Source organism: Pseudoliparis swirei, chromosome 8, assembly GCF_029220125.1.
Source record: "Pseudoliparis swirei isolate HS2019 ecotype Mariana Trench chromosome 8, NWPU_hadal_v1, whole genome shotgun sequence".
Taxonomy (NCBI): domain Eukaryota; kingdom Metazoa; phylum Chordata; class Actinopteri; order Perciformes; family Liparidae; genus Pseudoliparis; species Pseudoliparis swirei.
The window spans coordinates 14,985,084-15,007,637 of record NC_079395.1 but is presented as its reverse complement, the minus strand read 5'-3'; the positions used below and the strand labels follow the sequence as shown (position 1 = coordinate 15,007,637).

The window sequence follows — 22,554 nt, the reverse complement described above, 5'->3', positions numbered from 1 at the left end:
CCTTCTTTCTTTTCAGCGGTGTGTAGACTTAGGAGTTTCCACTTGCGGTACGTTCTGATTTCAATGGAGCACAAATCCCTCCTTTCTTTTAAATGTTAAGATAAATGAGTCCTGAACTCAGATTTGAGAACTCCAGTTTTAATAGCAACTCCAGCTCAGTCCACAGGACTGCATATTACATTGACTTCAGCATATGATCTCCTCTCTGACTGGTTCCAGCACTCTGTATGCCCAGGCTTGTGGAAACGTTTTCAATAACAAACACAAATCCAACATGAAGGCTGAAAAAGGTTCAACATCCTCGGGGAGGAGAGTGCTGATGTGTCTCATGTTGTAGCTCGACGGCTATACTTGTTGGGTAGCAGATGTTATCAGTCTGTCACATTGAATGAACAACTTTATTAATAAGTGATAACACCTGACTAACTCTTGGTGGATAAAAGTGTCCCTGCATATTCTGGGGTAACCGTGGACTCCAGTCCTTTAACAAAGGATCCAAGAGACCTTGCAGCGTCTCATTGTGGTCCAGGTCCACGACCATTAACCTCCTGGCCTGGATCCACCGGCACCTGGAGAACGCATGTCATGCCACAGCTTCACAAGGGGCTCCCTCTTCCTCCAAATCAGCTTGTGACCATATGACACGTACCATCTGTGGGACAAGATACATGGAGACGGCTCAAATGAGATGAGAAAACCTCATCAATGACCTCAACAATGTGTAATGTGACTAACTAAAACAAAAGTATTATACAGTATATAGTTATCTTTACAGTGACTTAATCACATAATGGAAATTCCATACTTGGTTCACATGACTACGGTCAGCTGTGTTTATATGATATTCTGAAAAAGCTAGTAAGTGGACCTTGAGTTGGGATTATTTAGTCGAACTACAAGAACAGTGGGCCACAAGGTCCATTTAGTAGCAGTCCTGGAGCTTTTGATCAAATCACATGATGATCCTCAGCAGATGGTGTTCCTTCGAGTTCTTCTCCATCTTCAAATGACCTTTTCTGAGCTATGAAACGACTTTGAATCTCATCTTTTAAACTGATGAAGATCATGCGATAGGATCAAAAGCTCCGGAGCAACTAGAAAAAGGAACCTTATATGGGGATATTGTTTTCTGACCCGTTAAGAATGAACCTTTTTAAAAATACTTTTTACTCTTTCGCTGCATTTCTTACAATTTAGGCCGAACACCAAACTTGTATCTCTGAACTGTATCTGATGTACTGAGAGGATACAAGTACGACATGGGCACATTCCATTCTCCAATATGGAAACAACACAAATGTTGTGTTATTGGCAGTGGCCCAACATTTACAGTTTTTAAATCAAACAAAAAAATATAAATCTCACATTCCAAAGAGGGCTCCGCCGAGGTGAGCTGCGTGGTCAAACAACCGCCATCCCAGTATCAGCCCTGCTGCATCTATGGCAACCAGCGCTTTCAGAGCCTAGAGGCAGGACCAAGGACAGGAACAGGAAGTCACACTCATTGTGCTGACCCAGATGAACAACACACTCACACACGTTTAAATCATGCCCAGATTTACATCTCTTTCCAGCTGTGTAGACAAGGGGATCTTAACAACACTATTAAATCTATGAATCAACAAACAATTTTATTCATGTGACACTTCAGAGGTGTGTGTCTACGGAGCAAGACAACTTCTTTTACATAGCACACAACGAGAGGCAGGGAGTGCATGCACGCAAACACACGCAAACACAAACACACACACACACACACATTGAGTCACTTACATTTCCCGCGGTGAAAGTGATCATGGGGAGGAAGATTATGCCCATTTTGGCTTCTGGCATTTTTGTACACACTGCGGCCAGCACCGCCATGATGGCGCCCGACTGGATCAAACACAAGACGGGTCAAGACATTAGGACTTTCTTTGGTGTTGAGCTGGAGGAAGAATTTTTTTTTTTTTAACTCTTACTGCTCCTAAGGATGGGTGGAGACGTCCGGTTGCAGCTTTACACATGTAGCTGACCATAGTTGAAATCACACCTGGAAATACACATCGGGATGTACTGATGAAATTCAGAAAGTCATTTAGCTAAATAGCAAATATCTAATATCTACACTCTACAGTGTGTGTTCGTGTCATCACTTTGGTGTCTTAAAGATGAAGTTACTTATAATGTGTATTACTTTAAACATTGAAAGCTGAACCTAAAAAGATTGTATGACGGATTAAAAAGGGATTTAGTTTGATCAATTCAATACTGGATTCATAGTCAACTCATTGTATTCAACCTTTTTCTTTATTTGACTCACCGGCAGAGAGGTAGAATGCAAGGAACTGCTCCTTGCCTAAGAGAGAGACAATTCCTGTTGAGAATGTCCACAGGACGTACATGTTGGCCACCAAGTGGACAACGGAGTAATGGCTGAAGGAGGACAGGACCATGGGAAGGCACTGGGTGTCTGGAGGGGGAGAGAACAATGAAGCAGAAGGAGAGAACATTGATCATGGCCAGTGGATCCAGCTGCAGAACACCAGTGCCCTTGCTGTCTTTGTGAAAGCACTTTGATATATATATGTTTAATATCAAGAATAAAATAGATTTTGAAGAACATGCCTACTCACTGGAGGCTGGGTTGGACATGAAGTACTTGATCATGCTTCTATGCAGGTAAGGGATCCGCCAGCAACACAGGACGACAACATTTAATGCGATGATGCCTGGGAAACCGTAATGAGGGAAGCTTGTGTTATTATATGAAACGCATGTAGAGACTGTGGATATGAAGGACCACCGGGACCAAAAGAGTCCGCCTCTGCAAAACAAGCTACCTGTGACGGTCTGATGCCCCTCTGTGAGGCTGCTCCAGAACTCATCCGCCACAGACATCAGGAGGATGAGCTGTTGCTGGAAGCCCGACAACTGGTTCCACCAGTTGTGCCAGAACGCCATGCCCTGGGACCCCTGGAATTTACGAACGGCTCATTGCATCACTGTCGGCCGCTTAGTCGTTACATATATATATACACACACACACACACACACGCGCGTTTGCAGCAGCGGAGTAGGGATCCGGCAGGTTGCGTCATTCAAACCTCACCTCGAAGAGTTTTTCGGTCTCCTCTCCGTCTTTTGCATTCTGAACTTTCGACCTCAGGGTCTCGTATTGCAGGATGGCCGCGGCACCAAAGGAGCAACCTGTAAACTGATATGGAATCAGACAGTAACCAACAATGTGCTCACACTGTCCCCAACCTTAAGTGTCGCATGTGTCACTCTCATTCTCGTGGAAGAACTAGAAGACCTACCCCGACGGTGAACATCAGAGGTTTGAAAAGCGTGGGCCGGGGGACTTTGGGAGGACGTGGGGGTCCGGGGGTGCCGGCCTCAGTGGGTGGGGGTTTTGTTTCTTGGGTGACATTTCCTTTTTTTGTCTCTGGCCTTTTGGCTTCCCGACGGAAACCACACCTCTGTTGGTTGTGTGGGTTCAGTCTGATTTAAAGAAAACAACAAGTAAACACAGCATTACAATTTAATTTACAGATTTGGGAAATACACTGAATAACTTGTATGATGTATAGAAAAAAACAATATGCAGTTAAAAAAAAGCTTTAAATCTTCCGAATATCTTGAGGCGTTGATTTCACTATTTGCAGGGTTGAAACTAAATTCTTATTTTAATTATTGATGCATTGTGACAAGTAAAGATTCATTTCCTACAGCACACAGTGGTGTCTTCAAACTGCCTGTTTTTTTCTGATAATAGTACAACTCAGAACATTTTAGTTTACGATCACATGAGGCAAAAAAAGCATCAAAGTTCATAACTGAGCAACTGGAATCAACGAATATTTGGCATTTTGTGAAGAAAATACTAAAAATGGCACGAATAACCAATAGGTCTTGAAAACAGTTGCCGTTCTTATTATTAACACCTTTCTTTTTCCGAGATAGTTTCATAACAGCAGTTTGTAAGTGCTGAAGATATTCTAGTCGCGTGCTAATGGTCAACACTATAACTATGTAATCCCTCGGCTTTAGAATAAACTAAACATGAGGCAGGAGCAAACATCGGGACTTTAGGAATGATCCTCGATCCGTTAAAGACAGACACGGAGAACACGTGCACATTCCTACTGTAAACAAACTGAATAATAAGTGGTATAGCAGAATGCTTCTGAACCGTGGATCTATTTACAATGACAGTGGGACACTTAGATAATCACGCGCACACGCACGCGCACACACACGAGCCCTGCCATTGCTATTGTTGTTGACGACCTACACGGCTTGGACGTCGTCTCACCTGCTGCCCGTGGAGTGGTGTTGCTGGATCTGAGGTACTCTGTTTTAGTCCATTTCAGTACACATCCTCTCCACGCCATGTTTGTGATGACCTCCTGGCCGAAGCCCAGCCCACTGCCGGGCTGGGCGCTAATGCTGCGTTCAAGGACTCGACGAAAAGCTCCGACATCTGCGTATTTCACCTCAGGAGCTCTTGGTGTAACAAAGAATGAGCTTGAGTCCTTTTGGGAAGAGGGGATACATTTGGTTAATGCAACTGCAATGCCATGTAGGCTACATAGTATAATAGTACACGTCTAAGCAGGTTGTACACAGTGTACATATATGTAAAGGTGTTTTAAAGGTGTCGTATGTAAGCTACTGTACAAATAAACACCCCCCTATAACGTTACCTATGGTATTAGCCAACTTAACCCAATAATAATATCCTAAATGTGACCAGCATATTGTTTTACGGTGATTTATTGTATAATTGTGTGTTTTCCCATCGGTAACACTCCCCTCTAGTGGCGTATCGGAGTGTATATGTGTCAGATGCCAGTGGGATGGTAGGAAGTACATACTAAAGCAATGCACTGAAAGGTTTTTAAGTACTTTACATTTTGTGATATTTTCAACTTCATCTCGACTACATTTCAGACGTAGATACATACATTTTACTCCCCTGCATTTATCCAACAGCCTGAAGCGATGCAGAACTGAGGACCAGTTTGTACACATTTTAACCCAAAAGGAAAAGCAGTCCCATGCTGGCTCAATGGGACTGAGCCATGTTAGTGTGAGCAGTAACACATGGGCTTTTCCTGCTATTACAAAATGTCCGCTATGAAAAACGCATGTGTTATAGATTTAACTACCACTAAACATGCACAAAAATGCATCAGTAATACTCATTCAATACTTTAATATAATAATAATAATAATAATAATAATAATAATGATAATGATAATAATAATAGTAATAGTATTTTATTCCTTTGTTGTATTGATACTTTTACTTAGGTTCTTTTATTCAACGACTATAGATCGATTAGAAGAGAAGAAAATACATAAATGTAAAAACTTTTAGCGTAGAATAGGAATAAGATAGAGCGAGTGAGATAACCATAAAAAATAAAACTGTTGATAAATTACATTCTTCAAAATGTCCAACTATTAGTTTAAATATTACATTATTATAATTACTATTATAAATCATTTGGTGACAACACAGGACAAGAGAAAATGCAGTCGTTGCCTCCTTGGACTAAACCATATTGATTGTGTTGCTCTTGACATCTGGACAAGTTTCACAAACTCCTCTGGAGCTTGACAGTGACTCCAGAAATAGGTGAAACGGATAGAAGACACAGCAGTGAGTAGGCTGCACTGCAGTGTCTGCAGAGTCACTGGGCTCTCCTCCAAAGCAAGATCTGCACTTGACTTGCTGGGCTACTTTAGCTACGGACAAGATTCCATAATGACATAGACCAGAATAAAACAAGTTGAGAAGTAGGTAATTAATCTTAACTGAGGCAGACAATGCATTCAGTGGGGACATTATAATACAAACTCACTTCTGTGAGACAATGTACAGAAAAGGTTAGACGTGTCATGGTAAAGATAAGAGGTACAAAGGCAGAAGAGCACTGTGCCTTTGCCACTGTATGGACCCAAGGACACACTGCCCAGTCAGATGATATCCTATGAGTGCAGGTCGGGGGCAGGCGAGGACAGGGTGATGTGAGAGGGCAGCAGGAGGAGGAGGAGGAGGAGGCGGGATGAAGAGAGCAGAAGAGCAAAGGGAGGGATGCTGGTGATCGGAGTCAGCACAGGACCGAATGAGATAGGGAGGCCAAAAAGAGGACGAAAAAGGGAGGAGATTGGATGAAAAAGAGGGTGAGAATAATCTATATTGGAGTGGCTGTATATAAGTTCATTGAGGTAAAAGCTGTTTAAAAAGAATGAAACGACACACACACACACACACGCACATCTTTCTCTGACTTACGGTTGTTTTCTGATCAATGATGTGTATCCCCCCCTCCAGCAGAGGTGTCTTCTTCCAGGCCCCCTCATCGATTTGCTGTGAACCGACGCCAACCAGGATTTGCTTGTGTCGGCAACAGGGCCTTGGCCATGTGACAGGAATGATCTGAATTCAGAACAACTTGTCATTCATGTAGGACACTCGTTTATTTTACTGCAATCACAGTTTTTAGAAAAAGAGAGAATAAGAAGGAGACTCTGACATCCGGGTCCCATATTTGTGATTTGAATCCCGAGGCTGACTCATGGTGCTGCACGTCATTTGGCCTTGAGGCTTCTATTTCAGCCCAAAGGATAGAAACATATTATACGAACAGCACAATCTTTTTATAACATGAGATGAAATTCTAGCTGTTATCATAAAGTCCCATCAGAATGCTGACAGTGAGCTTTCCAAGACACTGATCAATGGGCCAGATAGATGACACCACACTGTGACTTGTTTTCAGTTTTTTTTCTTCTTCTCCTGCAGAGATGTTGAGGCTCAGTGGTCGGAGTGTGACTGTGGTATTCTTTGATAAGCAGCTGATTGACACTATTAAGCTGTGAGAAGTGGACATCATGCACTCAAAAAACGATTCAAGCCCTTCTGTGAGGTGACACATTTAAATATGGTTTGATACATTAAATCAATTACAAAAATGAAGATATTTATATTTAATGGGTTTAAAACAAAATGTAGGAATACTTTCATTGATTCGATTTATTTAGGTTAGATGGTGTGCAAGATAAATGTGTTTAATTGGGAACTACCCTTTGCGCATGTGCTAGATCTCACACTCTCATGTCTTCTTTCCTTCTTTTCTCCTGAGTGTGACCTCACCAGATAGATAGATAGATAGATATATACTTTATTAATCCCCAAGGGATGCAGCACGATTAACGTGGACTCATACCAACTAAAGTACTTGGTAAGTACTTTTTTTATTACTTTATTACTTTTGATTACTTTTTTACTTTAATACTTTTTACAACTATTACTTTTGATTTCTTTTTTATTACTATTTCTTTGTATTACCTTTTTTTACTATTTATTCCGATTTTACTTTTTTACTTTTCATTACTTTTTCATTACTTTATTACTTTTTTACTTTTTATATATTTCTTACTTTTTATAACTTTTTTAATTTGAAAACTATAACTTTTTTAACTATAACTTTTTATTACTTTTTAATGACTTTTTAATATTTAATGACTTTTTATTAATTTATAATTACTTTTTTACTTTTTAATAACTTTTTTACATTGTCATTACTCTTTACTTTTATTACTTGTATTACTTTATTACTTTTTCATTACTTTTTACTTTTATAACTTTTTTTACTTTTTAATAACTTTTTTACTTTGTATTACTTTTTTACTGTTTCTATACTTTTTACATTTATTACTTTTATTACTTTTGTACTTATTTATTACTTTTGTACTTTTCCATTACTTTTGTACTTTTATTACTTTGTTACTTTTCATTAGTTTTTTATTTATTTTTCATTACTTTTTTACTTTTATACTTTTCATTACTTGTTATTACTTTATTACTGTCATGGGGAGTTACATCATCCGAAGAGATTGGGAGCCAGAGGACGTGGGGGTTGAAGGCATTAAAGTCCTAAACGACGTGGACTGTGTCATCGTGGCGTTCATCATGTTGTTTGGGCTCATTTACGCCCTTGATCTGAGCTTCCCAGACACCTGGAGTTCCTCCAGAAGGTCATCATGAATTCAGATTGGCACAAGCTGAATTCCAAGATACAGCAGCTGAAGATCAAGTTGTATTGCACCATCAAGTTTATTCTTTCTTTGAGTTCGCTAGCTGTTTATTTTTCACCAATTAGGAGTACCGTTTCCAGGTATTTGATGAGGAACACCCTCTTAAAATGTTCTTAAAAAATAAAATAGTTAATACCTTTCTTCTGTGTATTGAAGATCAATTGATATGTTTTGTCACGGACTTCCTGATCAGTCCGTTTATTAGTTTCTATTTGTTATATATATATATATATATATATATATATATATATATATATGTATATATATATACAGGACTGTCTCAGAAAATTAGAATATTGTGATAAAGTTCTTTATTTTCTGTAATGCAATTTAAAAAACAAAAATGTCATGCCTTCTGGATTCATTACAAATCAACTGAAATATTGCAAGCCTTTTATTCTTTTAATATTGCTGATTATGACTTACAGCTTAAGAAAACTCTAAAATCCTATCTCATAAAATTTTAATATTTCCTCAGACCAAGTTAAAAAAAAGATTTATAACAGCTGAGTGTTTGTCAAGGCTCAGGAAACCCTTGCAGGTGTTTCGAGTTAATTAGACAATTCAAGTGATTTGTTTAATACCCTACTAGTATACTTTTTCATGATATTCTAATATTTAGAGATAGGATATTTGAGTTTTCTTAAGCTGTAAGCCATAATCAGCAATATTAAAAGAATAAAAGGCTTGCAATATTTCAGTTGATTTGTAATGAATCCAGAATGCATGACATTTTTGTTTATTTAATTGCATTACAGAAAATAAAGAACTTCATCACAATATTCTAATTTTCTGAGACAGTCCTGTATATATATATAATGCAGTCATACAAGTAATTTTGGTCGTCAGTTTTGACCATTTTAAACTTATTTGAGTATTTGCAATAAAAACCTCAACTGTGTTTTGTCTCACGTATCTTAATGGATGTTTACATTTTGAAATGATATATTAATTCCTTATATATTCATTTACAGTTTATATTTTGAGTTGGACAAACGCAAATACATTTAATTAAATGAACATTGTGATTTTATTTGAGCGGTATTTGATCAAAATAAGTTGGACTAACTTAAATACATTTTATTGCACTGATGTGCTGAATTGGAATTGGAGTTGCATATAATTATTGGATAGAAAACCTGCCAACAATTTAATTGAGTTCATCCACTGAGTTATTTTCTTTAGTGCACGGATGAAGAGCACATAGTATGACAACGAAGGTTGTACTTTTGTTTGTTTAAATTTAAGATTTAAAAAGAATGCATTGCTATAAATCAGAGGGGCATTTAAAACAAACAGCACACACTCATGGACACACTCTTTGGAAGAAAGTGCAGTGTTTACATGCACTGTACACAATGTCTGTCGGAAGTATACAGACCTATAATCAAATAACAGGCACAATAAAGAAGCATATGCTCAGGACAGAAATATCGATTTGTGATTCATTCATTAAATATTGATGTCTCAAAGTAAAACATCCTCTGCCTTTGCAGAATAATGAAGCAACATGGTATGTGGCAGCAGGTGTGAGGACAGAGCAAACTATTGTTCATTCAGAAGAAAGCATATACTCTCTGGCCGGCCTCGGGCATGTCCTTACAGATATTTCCCATGAGCTATGCCTGACACACCAATGATAAACATGGCAATAGCTTTATCTGGTAATTATATTATTATAAAGTGCATGTTTTATGAGTTTTACTAATTGTGTTGGAGACGTGAAGCTCTGGAGATCTGATATGTAGCCAGAGCATTCTTGCTCTGTATTTGTTTGAATGGTGTCTTGAAAGGCCAATGCATGCAGGCTGGGCTCATCATGCACGGCACAATAATACATTTTATTATTTGAATGGGAAAAAAACTGCAGGGTTTACCTCTATGGAACACTTTTATCCGAGTGAATCATCAATACAAATTATAAGCTGCTGCTTTGCCAGGAAATATAATAACTGGCAGTTTCAACCCACAGGGACAGAAAAAGAAGAAAAAACAGACTGTACTCCTGCATCCATGCAGACAATGTACACCCTTCATCCGCTCTCCCCTGCACACACACACACACACACACACGCGCGCGCGCACACGCACACCACGCACGCACACGCACACGAACACACACGAACACACACACCAACCCTCCCTCGTTCTTTACCTGAGTCCTCAGTCCACCTTATTCAGAAACTCTTGCAAACACGGAGGGGTAAGCACGAGCTCACCGAAGAGCTCCGCATCCCGCGTCGCATTCGGGGTCCCAGAAGGGCGCTCGTGTTGTGATCCATCACTTGAAACAAGCAACTTGCCTCCCGCCCTGCTGTGCGGTGCCAACCGAAGAAGCGAGTGCGCACCACCTACCGAGCGCGATCCTCCCGAGCCTACGTCGGCAATATAATCCACTTCTGCACCGTAAGGGGACATGGGTGATAAAAACTCCGGTAAGGAACTTCCACGTGCTTGTATGTGAATAAGTTATGAGCTGGGCATCGTCGCTTATTCGCGTGGCATCTTTTGAGCGCGGACTGCGGAACACAGGAACAAGAGAAGCCATAACTTTGTTGGTATGATGTGCAGCGGAGCGCACATGGAATAGCGCCGGTACGCACTTCCATAGCGCGTGAGACCGCGCGTGCCTCGATGTGTGTTAACCAGCCACATCAGCACAGGCTTTCCAGTGGTGCGGCGCGACGCTGCTGCTGCTGCTGCACCCCGGCTTCACGGCTCAGTCGACCGCAAACCGGTCCAGAGTTACCGCGGCACTATTCGACCAGGCTACAATGTATATTGGCCTTTTGGCAACAACAAAAAGCATCTTAAAATGTTTATGACATGCACATTATGCAAGTAACAGGCCTACATTATAGTGTCCCCCCACCCCCTCCTTATTGTTGTGCATGTAGTCTCTCCCTGATGGAGCTTTCCTCCACTCCGTCGGCGCTGTCAGCTGATTCACACAAAAATGTCTGTCTCTCCACTTTTTAGTGGTGGAGCTGAATGCTGCTGCGCGGTGCAGCGGCGGTGTGGCCCCAACCACCAGCATGCGGCTTGTTGTCACAGCTTTTCAACTCTTGGGCGATAGAGGCTGCTATTTAGAGGATATGCTGCATGGGAAACTGATGCGTCCTTACACATATTGTGTGCATGTAATTATGTATGTGTAGTATACGTGCACAGGTTTAAACAATTCAGGTGCATTCCTTTCTTAAAAAATTATATATTATATATATATATATACCTTCTTTCAGTGTCCTTCTCGCTCATGGTCACCCTGATCTCTTTTACCCAGCTTAAAGTAAAAGCTCAAATGCTGTGGTAAAGAAGTCTGGATACAGTCAAGTTGTATATGCTGGTGTACATGTGAGGGATAACTAGGGGAAGCGCCTATAGACCTCTCGTCTGTAAACCTGCCCCCCCCCTTCTAATACTGCACACTTTGGGTTCCAGAGTTTATAGCTTTGTTGATTGATAGAATAAAGTGTTTACTACCACACTCAAAAAAACGATTCAAGCCCTTCTTAGAGGTGACATATTTAAATATTGTTTGATACATTTAAATAAATCAATTACAAAACGAAGATATTTATATTGAATGGGTGTAACACAAAATGTATGAATACTTTCATTTATTAGATTTATTTAGGTTAGATGGTGTGCATATCAACTCAAAATAAATGTGTTTCATTGAGGACTACCCTTTGCGCATGCGCCTTCTGAAAATCAGTTGTTTGCATGAGGTGAACACACTTTCAGGGCTGTACGGTGGTGTAGTGGCTATGCCGTCCCCTCACAGCCAGAGGGCTGTGGGTTCAATTCCCAGTCGGGGCATTCTTTCTGTGTGGAGTTTGCATATTTTTTTAGTTAGTTAGTTTATATTTTGAGTTGGACAAACACAAATTAATTTAATTTAATGAATATCGTTATTATATTTTAGATGTATTTGATACAAATGAGTTGGACTAACTTAATTACATTGTATTGCACTGATGTGCTAAATTTGAGTTGGAGTTGCAGATAATTATTGGATGGAAAAACTGCCAACAATTTAATTGAGTTCATCCAATGAGTCATTTCTTTGAGTGCACACATGCTTTATGCTTCACTGTCATGCATAATGTCCTCTGCTCCCGTGTTGATGCTTCCCACCAGATCACAGTGTGTGCATCCTTGTATTGTATATGAGGAGAGACTTGATATGTTATCTCATTGGACCTCATTGAGATAACATATCTCATTGGATACTTTTTGTTCATGCCACATGTGCACTTAAACCATGGCAACATTCAACATACACATAACTCCAGGGCAATTATGACAAACCAGGTGAAGCAGAGCGGATCTCCACAATAAAGATAAGAGCAAACAGCTCAATACAGCACATCAGTCGGTCTCGTGTCTTTCTTTAGACCGACATGTTGGACTCTTTGTGTCTCGTATGACGACAGAATGGATCATATATTGACTCGTTTTTTCATATTTCCTGTTTAAATCATCAGCTCGTGGTTCTTCAGCTCCATACATCGTGGATCATCAGCTTGTTTGTGCGTTCGTGTTACTGCGGCGGTATGTTTTCATGCATCCGTCGACCGTGCCCTGTTTCTGTCTGACGTCTCTCTGTTTGTCATGGAAACCAAACTAGTGCTCTTCTCTGATCTAACGTCACGATTGCCAACTGGCAACCCGGTGCCACTTTGTAGCAACTTGATGAATTAGAATTGCGCTTTTGGAATCTGAAAGTCTCCATGAGAGCATCAACTGATGACGAATACGGGCCTCAATGTTTTATCGCCTAACCTTGGAAGAGTTCCCCTGCGGTAAAAAGCTTGTTTAACTCACAGTCCTTTCTTACAGTGTTTCTGTTGTGTGCAACATCCTTCATGTGCCCAGGTGTCTTATCATGTGCACTCCACTTCACAAGTACACACAGCGCTCCCGATTCACTCCTACCCCTTCCTCACTCTCCTCATCTTTTAAATCCCCTCTTTCTTCGTCTTGCACACGACAGCAACCTCTTTACCTCTCATCTCTCATCCTCCTCATATTTGCAGTCTTGGCTATATCACACGGTTTATAGATTCTCCTTCCTTCCTAAAGAGCCACTCTCTCTTTTCCATAATCCCTCCTTTATTAATACACAGGGCTGCAAAGCAGGTCCACTGAAAAAACAACAGAGCAGAGTGAAGTGCTTTTGATACGTTATATGTGACAAGTGTCGCGTTGCTGTGTTGTTAAACTCCACAATGACGATAGTTTGCACGCTTGTCATTTTTTTGTAAGAGATTTTTTTTTGCCAGCTTTTGCTAATGCAGCCATTGACAGTTTTGACAATTTTAGCAACGCAGGCGTTGCTTTAGCTTCGCAGAATATGAGAATGCTTTCTGACATTTCAGCAAACGCAGCGGTGCTGCCGTACAACACAGTGTATATTTATGTTACTTCTGCACAATAACAAAGTTATTCTTCTTCTCTGCATAAGCTGTTGTAACATTAAAACCAGCACTTAAAGCATTAAGTGCAATACTTGCCAGTAAGCTCATACTTTACAGAAGTTTGGATGTTTTTTAGCACTTTAAAAAGTATATTTTTGATCCAACTAAATGTATATATATTATCCAACCAGAAAGGAGATACAATGTCTTTTCTGCCAGGGAGAAATTTCTAATTTACTTCTTTACATTTTCAAAATATGCTGGCGAGCTTTCTTTTTCTCTATTTTCTCATGTATTTTGTCTAAACCTGAGTCACCTCGTCTATTGCAACTTAATTTTTAATCCGTCAACAATCATGCAAATCAAATTGAACATGTTTTGTTTAATAAACATAAAATACTTGAAATATTGTTGACCCAAATACTTTTTGCATAACATGACTCATTATACATCAGGTTTAAATAAGTAAGTGGCTTTTTCATGTGTTTTATTAATAGTTTTACTGTGGGCAGCGCTGCTGTAAACATTTATAAACAACTGAGTCATCCTCAATTTACCACACAGGTAGTTATTAATATGCTGTATTTCAATTGCTGTTTTTTAAATATATGCTGTATTATTTGCTGTATTATTGCTGTTTTGTTGTTGTTGTTTGTTTAACAAACTCACTGTTTGTGCTTGTTTTAATACTTCATTAAAGCTATATTAAACAGATTGAAATATTTAATCTAGTTTAAAAGCAGTTTTAATGGTGGCACGTTAATAAAAAGTCAATGTGCTGTGCATTGTTTTTTTAGAGATATTTTTGTGCAAGGATCAATTCTTGTTTGCACAGCATGCATTTTTTTAATACCAAAGAGCATTTTTTGTGTTGACTAGATTGCGTTTGAAATATTCTTTAAATAGTTTTGCTTCCCACTGCAGAAACAAACAACCGACCTTGTTGTTGAGGAATAATACTTAAAACTAAAATCACAACTTTTCTTTCAATTGAAAGTATCTAGAAGAATAGGCACATCTAAATCTCAATTTGGAAATCTTTTTCTAAATTGGACATTCTCCTCATTCTCGTAACGTTCGAGCCGCTCAACGCATTTCCACGTGATACCTTTCGACTGCAGTAGCGTTGGAAGCTGGTGTCTCTTTCCAAGGTGGACATTTTAACCTTGCTTCTGTTGACAGACAGTATCCAGGGAGGTGAAACGAGAGCTGGCTCCTCTCGCATCTTTTCACTCCGTCATCACAGACAGATCTGAGTTTGCTCAAATACATACAGGACGCGTCTTTTTTCGGACAAGGTAACTTTAGGAAACATGCTGACTGAAAGAAGGCGGGACATCCACGAGGTGTCACATGGGGTCTGAAGCTGGGAAATTGTTACTTCCGATGGTGTATTTTATTCTTTGGTGGGGAAAACTATATGGCACTGTATTTTCAGAAATCACAAAGCGGTTACTTAAGATAATCCACAGACGTTGTTGTCGGCTGTTTCATGTCAGAACTAGTTTCTACCAAACTATAACACTGGCACTTTGAGCACTACCAGCCGAGTGCCACGTCGTCCCATTATATTGGAGAGAAGGTCGACCAGGTGTCTCACACCAAAACAATCTGGATTGATAAATAGCACGACAAGTATGAGGACAAATGTGTCAGTTTGATTTTGGGGTGAACCGTCCCTCAACCCTCCTGTTACCTTAGGGTCAATTTGACCACATTCAATGTTTAACCCTCCTGTTACCTTTATATTTACTGACATATTTTACCCTCGGGGTCAATTTGACCCCAGCAATTAAAACCTTCAGAAAATTATTAGAATTACTATTGTTTTCCAAGTTTAAGTGTGAGGTACTTTATGTTTGTTTGTTGACTACCTAAATAGCCCTTTAAATATATAAAAAAGTTGATATTTCTTATATGTTTGACACAGTGAAAAACAGCCTGGGGTCAAATTGACCCTAAGGTAACAGAAGGGTTAAACATTGAATGGGGTCAAATTGACCCTAAAGTAACAGGAGGGTTAAGCCCCTCTTCATGTGTTTCTCTGTCTTGTTGCTGTTGGAGGATTTTTACAGCAACTCGGCAACCTCGAAGTATCCTAGACACAGAAATACACTCGACACAAAGGCTGTGAAGTGAAACAATGTCTGCATGCCAGATAAAAAACAGTTTTCTTTTTATGGGGTCAGTTCTTGTCCATATTTATGTAAAGCACATTAGGTTTTAGTCATGGATTTTAACGTAGCTCTATGTCAGTTTAGTTCCTCCCTGTGCCCTCTGTGCCACCTTTTCCTCTTCATGCTCTTCCTCTCTCGTTGTAGGGACTCGCCCTGCATTAGGATGGTATAGTGGGAGGTGAATATACAGCACCACCATATCTGTGACTCTTGGTCTGATGCCAGCTCCCCTCCCTCCCTCCCTCCCTCCCTCCCTCCCTCCCTCCACCCATTCTCTCTTTACACCTCTTTGACCTTTCCTTATTTACATGAATTCTGTTGTTGAAGCATTTTGTTGACCTAAAATGTCCTTATATCATTGTATATATTACACATTATGAGGGCATGTTCTCAAGGTAGTCGGTGCCATGAAGGCGATTTGTTGTCCTTGTGGTGCAAGGTTGCATGCAGCACAATTCAAACACAAGATATACTGTACACAATAGTGTAAATGCAGTGATGTGTTAAATGAATGCTGCAGAAGAGGCTGCAGAGCATCTTCGTCTCACATCCAATCACCTGTGGTTTGTCTTCAGTGACTCTGAACACTGGAAGACAAGTGATGCTACTTCTGCTCCTCTCTCTTCCTCTCTTTGCTTCATGGTCACATATCAGTTTATCTGCATGCTATTTTAATATGAGTGCTTTATGTCGTGGCACCCCCTAGAGTACATGATCATAGTTGTGCTTTCATGACAACTCATCAAATGAGGGGCCAACGTGAAGGTTTTGTCTTTAGGATCTGGATTATTATTGTCATGATAAGTCACGGATGTCGCAGAGAGAGAGGACCCAAATGCCGACATATTCTGCAAAAACCAATATTTAATTTCCAACTACTAACAGGACGACAAACACGCGGACAGTGGTGTATAGTAACGAAGTAGAAATACTTTGTTACTTTACTTAAGTAGCTTTTTTGGGTATCTGTACTTTATTTTACTACTTATATTTCTGTTTACTTTTACTTCACTACATTTTGCAATGAAAACTTGTACTTTTACACAGATACATTTCCCCTGAAACAGTATCGTTACTCGTTACTACGGAAAAAAATAATCATGAGAAAAACATCGGTGGAACACACCGCAGCGCACCTGAACGCAGCACGAACACCAGGTTGGGGATCAGGGGTCCTTGCCGCGTGTTTTCTTTTCCCAGTGATGCCCAGGATGCTAGCGAGCGGCTACAGAGACGACTCATTTCATGTGGAGCAGCAATGGAAGCTACTCGAGCAACCACGAGGACCAAGATCAACGTCCGTGGCCATATTTGGGCGAACTCTTTTCTTTTGTCGGAGTGAAAGTTTCTTCCTACCGGATGAAGTGCCTCTCATGGAAAGCTACGGAGATATTGGCCTTCAACAACTCACCAACCTCAGGAAACACATTGAGGTAAATTAAGATTAATCCCATGAGCCGCAACGTTAATGTTTAGTTTTGATAATCATCATAAACCTGTTAAGACATCTAGCAGTGTTGTCCTCAGGATTGGAGTAAGTTATATCTTTGGCAGGAGAGGGGGAGACAGGTGTCTGATTGTCCTACACATGTTGTATGTTAGGCTAACGTTCGCTAGCTATCGTCAATTAAATGAGACAATTAGCGTGAGTGGAGTAGACGGATCTCTAGCGAGTTAATGAGCTGAAGAAGTGTTGACAGTTGTGAGAATTTGTTGATTTGAGTCGTCTTGGCTATAATATAATGCTAATCATTACAGCATTGTTATTATTATTTGTATTAATATTATAAGAGTGACGGTCCAATAATGGCGACGATATTGATTTGGGACTGTTGTTGTGTTTAACTACAGAGATACAAGTGCATATTCACAAATCAACTCTGGATGCACGGACAGTGCATGAAACTAAATGTATAAACCTCAAATTAAAACAAACTATTTTGTACGAAACTTTAGGTTGGGGTCATGACATGTTAGGAAGTGTTATTAATTCTATCATTTATATAATACCCTCACTTTATTTCAGGAATGGACTACATCAAGCAGCACATGGAAGAACCCTCCCTGCAGCTATGTGATGCCACCAGGTCCAGTTCATCTGATGAAGAGGACTTCTTCTTGGCTCTCTTGGCTCTCTCCGAAGGCGGTCGCATTTTTCTCTCCCTCTCCTCCCCATGACCTTCCCTTCCCTGCTTGGCTCCTATCGTCATGTCTTGTCTGTCATATACTTGAGAGACTCTCTCCTCATTGCTCTTCGAACTAAAACTATGGACCGATCAACTGATCATCTGGTCTCTCAACGAAATTGACACCGTCTTCTCGACGAGAAGCTTGGGTTCAGGGGAACCTGCCTGTCCTGCCGGGACGTTGCAACTGGTTACACGATGGACGCGTGGCGTGTCTTGTGCCTAGCAGCCCTTTCCGTGGAGGACGTAGATGACATCTACCTATTCGGAACTATGATTACAGGATTTCTGCTGTTTGGATTTGGCGTTGCCCTGGTTTATCGGAAAATTAAGGAAACGGTGACAGCCGTTAAAAGCCCCCTAAGGCTGCCCGACGAAATTGGATCGATTTGAAATCCTATTGGGAAATGGGAGGAAAGTGGTGGAATAGTAGGTGCGCAAATTGGATGTAGCTGCTGGAAGACCAAACAATCCCAATCTTATCTGCTTTCGGCTCCCTCAACCAGAACGGGCCTTGGCCAAGGCCGTTACTGGAACAACAACTCCCCTGAAGATCGCTGAAGTGAGAACCTCTCTCATTCCCTTCCCCCTATCCACAGACACCTGTGGTTGTTGTCTCCCCAGGACATTTCAAGGTTATCTCCATGGCAACGACCATCTTGCGGACTGAGAACTCTGTCTGTTGTGGCCTGGGGGAGGACGACTTACCAGGCCACTCACACACGAACTTCCACACACACACACTGATATGCATTCACTACCCTCACCCCCATCCCACGCCTTCGCCTGCTTTATACCCCCAGTGTGGTCTACTGGCGCTCTAACGGGCTGCCGGATGGCTGGCTGCCTGTCTACGCTGGTTACCTTCTGCCCCCCTATGGCTGAGCTTGACCACCCAGTCTTTGGTTTACCTCCCCTCCCCCCTTCCTCCACATTGCACGTCTTGTTTAGATGTATGTGCTTTTGTGCTGAGGTGTTTTTTTCTGCTCCCACACTGTACCCATCTAGGGGCATATTCTGGGTTTTTTATTATTATTTTCTCCTCTCTTCCCTCGTGTTATGCTGTAATCTTCCTGGATCTGCCTGTAATTTCCCGCTTGCGGGATCAATAAAGTATACATCTACATCATCATCTATCTTCTTCGTCATCTCAGGGGCATGACAGCAGCAAACAGCTGGATGGAGACGTGGCCTGTTCAGCAGATCATTGACTTGCTGAAATGCTTCCCAACTGTGTGCTGCTGTCTGTGAAGCTAGACTCACTCTACCTGCACCAGGGCCTGTGAACGGCTCTTCAGCATCGCAGGACTCGTCTTCAGTCCAAGAAGAGCGACACTGACATCTGTTCATTTTGAAAATCAACTTCTTTTGAAGATGAACAAGAATTTGTTCAGTTTCAAGTGATGATTCTGGTTACTTTTGGTTCTGCTTTTTTCTGTGTTAATTGTGTTTTTATATTTTAGTAATTTCATAGTATTCATATCTTGCTAAGTTCATCCTAGCTCATACTCCTTGTTCATGGCAGCCACAGCACCCAAACAAATAAACTTCATAATTCTCAAAATTCTGACCCTTTGTTTTTTTTTATTAACAGCATTTACTTTTACTTTCAATACTTAAGTACATTTAATATCAGAAAATTACTTTTGATACTTAAGTAAAAAAAAAATCAGATACTTTAACTCAAGTAGTATTCTCATAGGTGACTTGAGTAATTTTCCAGTCAAGTATCTTTACTTTTACTCAAGTATGACTTTTGGGTACTTTATACACCACTGCACGCGGACCAAACAGTACGAAGCCACACTGGGAATGAGACGAACAGGGTTTAAATACACAGGCAGGCGGAGGTGATTGGACAACGAGACACAGGTGAACACAATGAGAGCGGGACCAGCAATCGCACAGAAGGAAACAATCAGGGCCAGGGCAGACAATCACAGGGAGACAGACGACACAAGGACTTCAAAACAAGACACAAACTCCAGATCATGACAGTACCCCCCCCTCAAGGGACGAATTCCAGACGTCCCAAGCGTTCCACACGGGTGGGTGGAGGGGAGCCGGAGGAGGGTCCAAGGCTGCAGAAGCAGTCCGGGGGGCGGGCCGCAGGACGATCACCAGGCCAAGGGCGGGCCGGAGGACAGGAGCGGGGAGCGGGCTCAGGAGAGGAAGTCACAGGGGTACCGGGGTCTGGGGATGGGGTCTCTGTGGGACCAGGACCAGGCGACGAGACATGGGGAACTGTGACTGGACGGAACGGATCACGGGGAACCGGGGCTGGGTCACGGGGAACCGGGGCTGGACGGGATGGGTCACGGGGAACTGGGGCTGGACGGGACGGAGGTGGGATGGAGAGAACCGGGGCCGGGCAGGACGGAGGCGGAACACCGGGGACTGGAACATCAGGGGCTGGAGCCGGCGGCAGAACACCGGGGACAGGAGCCGGTGACGGAACACCGGGGACTGGAACCTCTGGGTCTGGAGCCTGTGACGGAACACCGGGGACTGGAACCGGAACATCGCGGACTGGAACCGGCGACGGAACACCGGGGACTGGAACCGGAACATCGCGGACTGGAACCGGCGACGGAACACCGGGGACCGGAACATCGGGGACTGGAAGCGGTGACGGAACACCGGGGACTGGAACCTCGGGGTCTGGAGCCGGTGACGTAACACCAGTGACTGGAACCGGAACATCGGGGACTGGAACCGGTGACGGAACACCGGGGACCGGAACATCGTGGACTGGAAGCGGTGACGGCACACGGGGGACTGGAACCGGAACATCAGGGACTGGAACCGGCGACGGAACACCGGGGACTCGAACCGGAACATCAGGGACTGGAACCGGCGACGGAACACTGGGGACTTGAGCCATCGTCATTGACTCAAGGGCCCGGAGGGACTCCCACATCTCCTCGAGAAGAACATGAGCGTAAGCTGGCCAGGCAGGAACCGTGCAGCGGAAACTGAAGGCTGGGGCCATTATTGGTGGCTTTGTTCTGTCATGATAAGTCACGGATGTCGCAGAGAGAGAGGACCCAAATACCGACATATTCTGCAAAAAACAAAATTTAATTTCCAACTACGAACAGGACTACAAACACGCGGACCAAACAGTACGAAGCCACACTGGGAATGAGACGAACAGGGTTTACATACACAGGCAGGCGGAGGTGATTGGACAACGAGACACAGGTGAACACAATGAGGGCGGGGCCAGCAATCACACAGAAGGAAACAATCAGGGCCAGGGCAGACAATCACAGGGAGACAGACGACACAAGGTCTTCAAAACAAGACACAAAACGAGACACAAACTCCAGATCATGACAATTATAGAAAAAAATATCTTTATAATACTTTAAAGGGACATCCGATGTAAGATGTCACATGTTTCACTTACTCCATCTCCATGCATTATAATCAGGGTCTTATTTAAGTGTTTTTTCTTCGATGCTCCAACATGTTTTTGTTTTGTTGTTGATTCCATTCAGTCCTAAAAGTATTGAGCCATATGTAATGAAACAGTTTAGTAATAGCAGATGATGCTGTGAGATCAAACTCATTCGTTTCTTTCACATAATAAGAAATATCTTTCATTAAAGAAAGTGTCGTTTGTGGTGGAATAATGTTATTTTTTGTTTGAATTCTATTTCATCTGTTTTGGTACATGTTATCCTTATGTTTTTTAATTACACAGCACTTTGATTAAGAAAGTGCTTTCCTACTTACTCAGAGATGTCTAGTGTAATATTTGTCGAGGTGCTTTCTATCCTACAATTTACTCCACAACATTTTTTTAAATTATAGTATTTATATTGTGTGTTACTGCTTATTTTAATTATTTTAACTGTCAACAAGTGAACATTTCTTATTTGCATCGTTCCTCATGCTCCTGATCAACTTCATGTCCAATGACTAAGTCGGTATACACGTGCACTGGGGTTATAGATGCACTCGGGAGAAGCTGACATTGCAGATAAAGTTGATGCACATTGTATTTGATAATATCCGTCTCGGTGAACGCGGGTCGGACAGAGAGGTGAACACTGCGGGCACCGAGCCGTAAACCTTCTGCCACGATCATCACAGAGACGCAAACCCCTTTGTCTTTAGCGCGGCGCGCTGCAGCTGACGTGCAGCTCTGCGTGGCCGCGTGCTCCCAAAGGATTCTGGGCTGAAAACAACAATTAACAAATATTGACTCCGGGGTTCCAACACCTGTGCAGTTCGTCGACTGAACGCTCCGCTCCGGCCTGACGCGTTACACCCCTGCAGTTTATCTTTGGCGTGCGCGCGCTCTCCGTCTCTCTTCCTTGCCTCCCTCTCTCTCCCTTTTCCTCCTATTAAGTCCGCTGCAGGTAAAGACGCGAAGACAGGAGGAGGAGGAGCAGGAGGAGGAGGAGGAGGAAGAAAGGGTAGAGGGAGGGGGGAGAGGGAGTTGTACAATTAAGAGCACATTGTAACGTCCTTGCCTTCGCGTGGCGGAAGAGGAGTGTGCCGCGGATGACCGCCGGTATAGACGAGAAGAGGATAGTGCTAATAGCGAGAGAGATAGAGAGAGAGAGGGGGGAAGAGAGAGAGAGAGAGGGTGGGGGGATCACTCAAGATGCCTCGTTTTAGTTTGTCCTGCAGGCTGCCCTTCCGGCGTGTTGAGGGCAGCTGAGA

The 22,554-nt window shown here is 42.0% G+C and overlaps 1 protein-coding gene across 2 annotated transcripts; it reads right to left on the bottom strand.

Moving 5' to 3' along the window:
- Positions 1-117: 117 nt before the first annotated feature.
- On the bottom strand, positions 118-3,493 carry parla (presenilin associated, rhomboid-like a). 2 transcript variants are annotated; one of them, XM_056421013.1, is made up of 9 exons: positions 3,300-3,493; positions 3,092-3,196; positions 2,823-2,955; positions 2,616-2,711; positions 2,303-2,452; positions 1,962-2,032; positions 1,774-1,875; positions 1,366-1,463; positions 118-652 (listed from the first exon to the last, which is right to left on the bottom strand). In XM_056421013.1, exons 1-9 carry the CDS (start codon positions 3,312-3,314, stop codon positions 541-543), a joined length of 882 nt encoding a protein of 293 aa, XP_056276988.1. In that variant the 5' UTR covers positions 3,315-3,493; the 3' UTR covers positions 118-540. The 2 variants fall into 2 exon arrangements, with proteins under 2 accessions (XP_056276988.1, XP_056276989.1); XM_056421014.1 differs by having other exon boundaries at positions 3,092-3,189; positions 3,300-3,387.
- Positions 3,494-22,554: the final 19,061 nt, after the last annotated feature.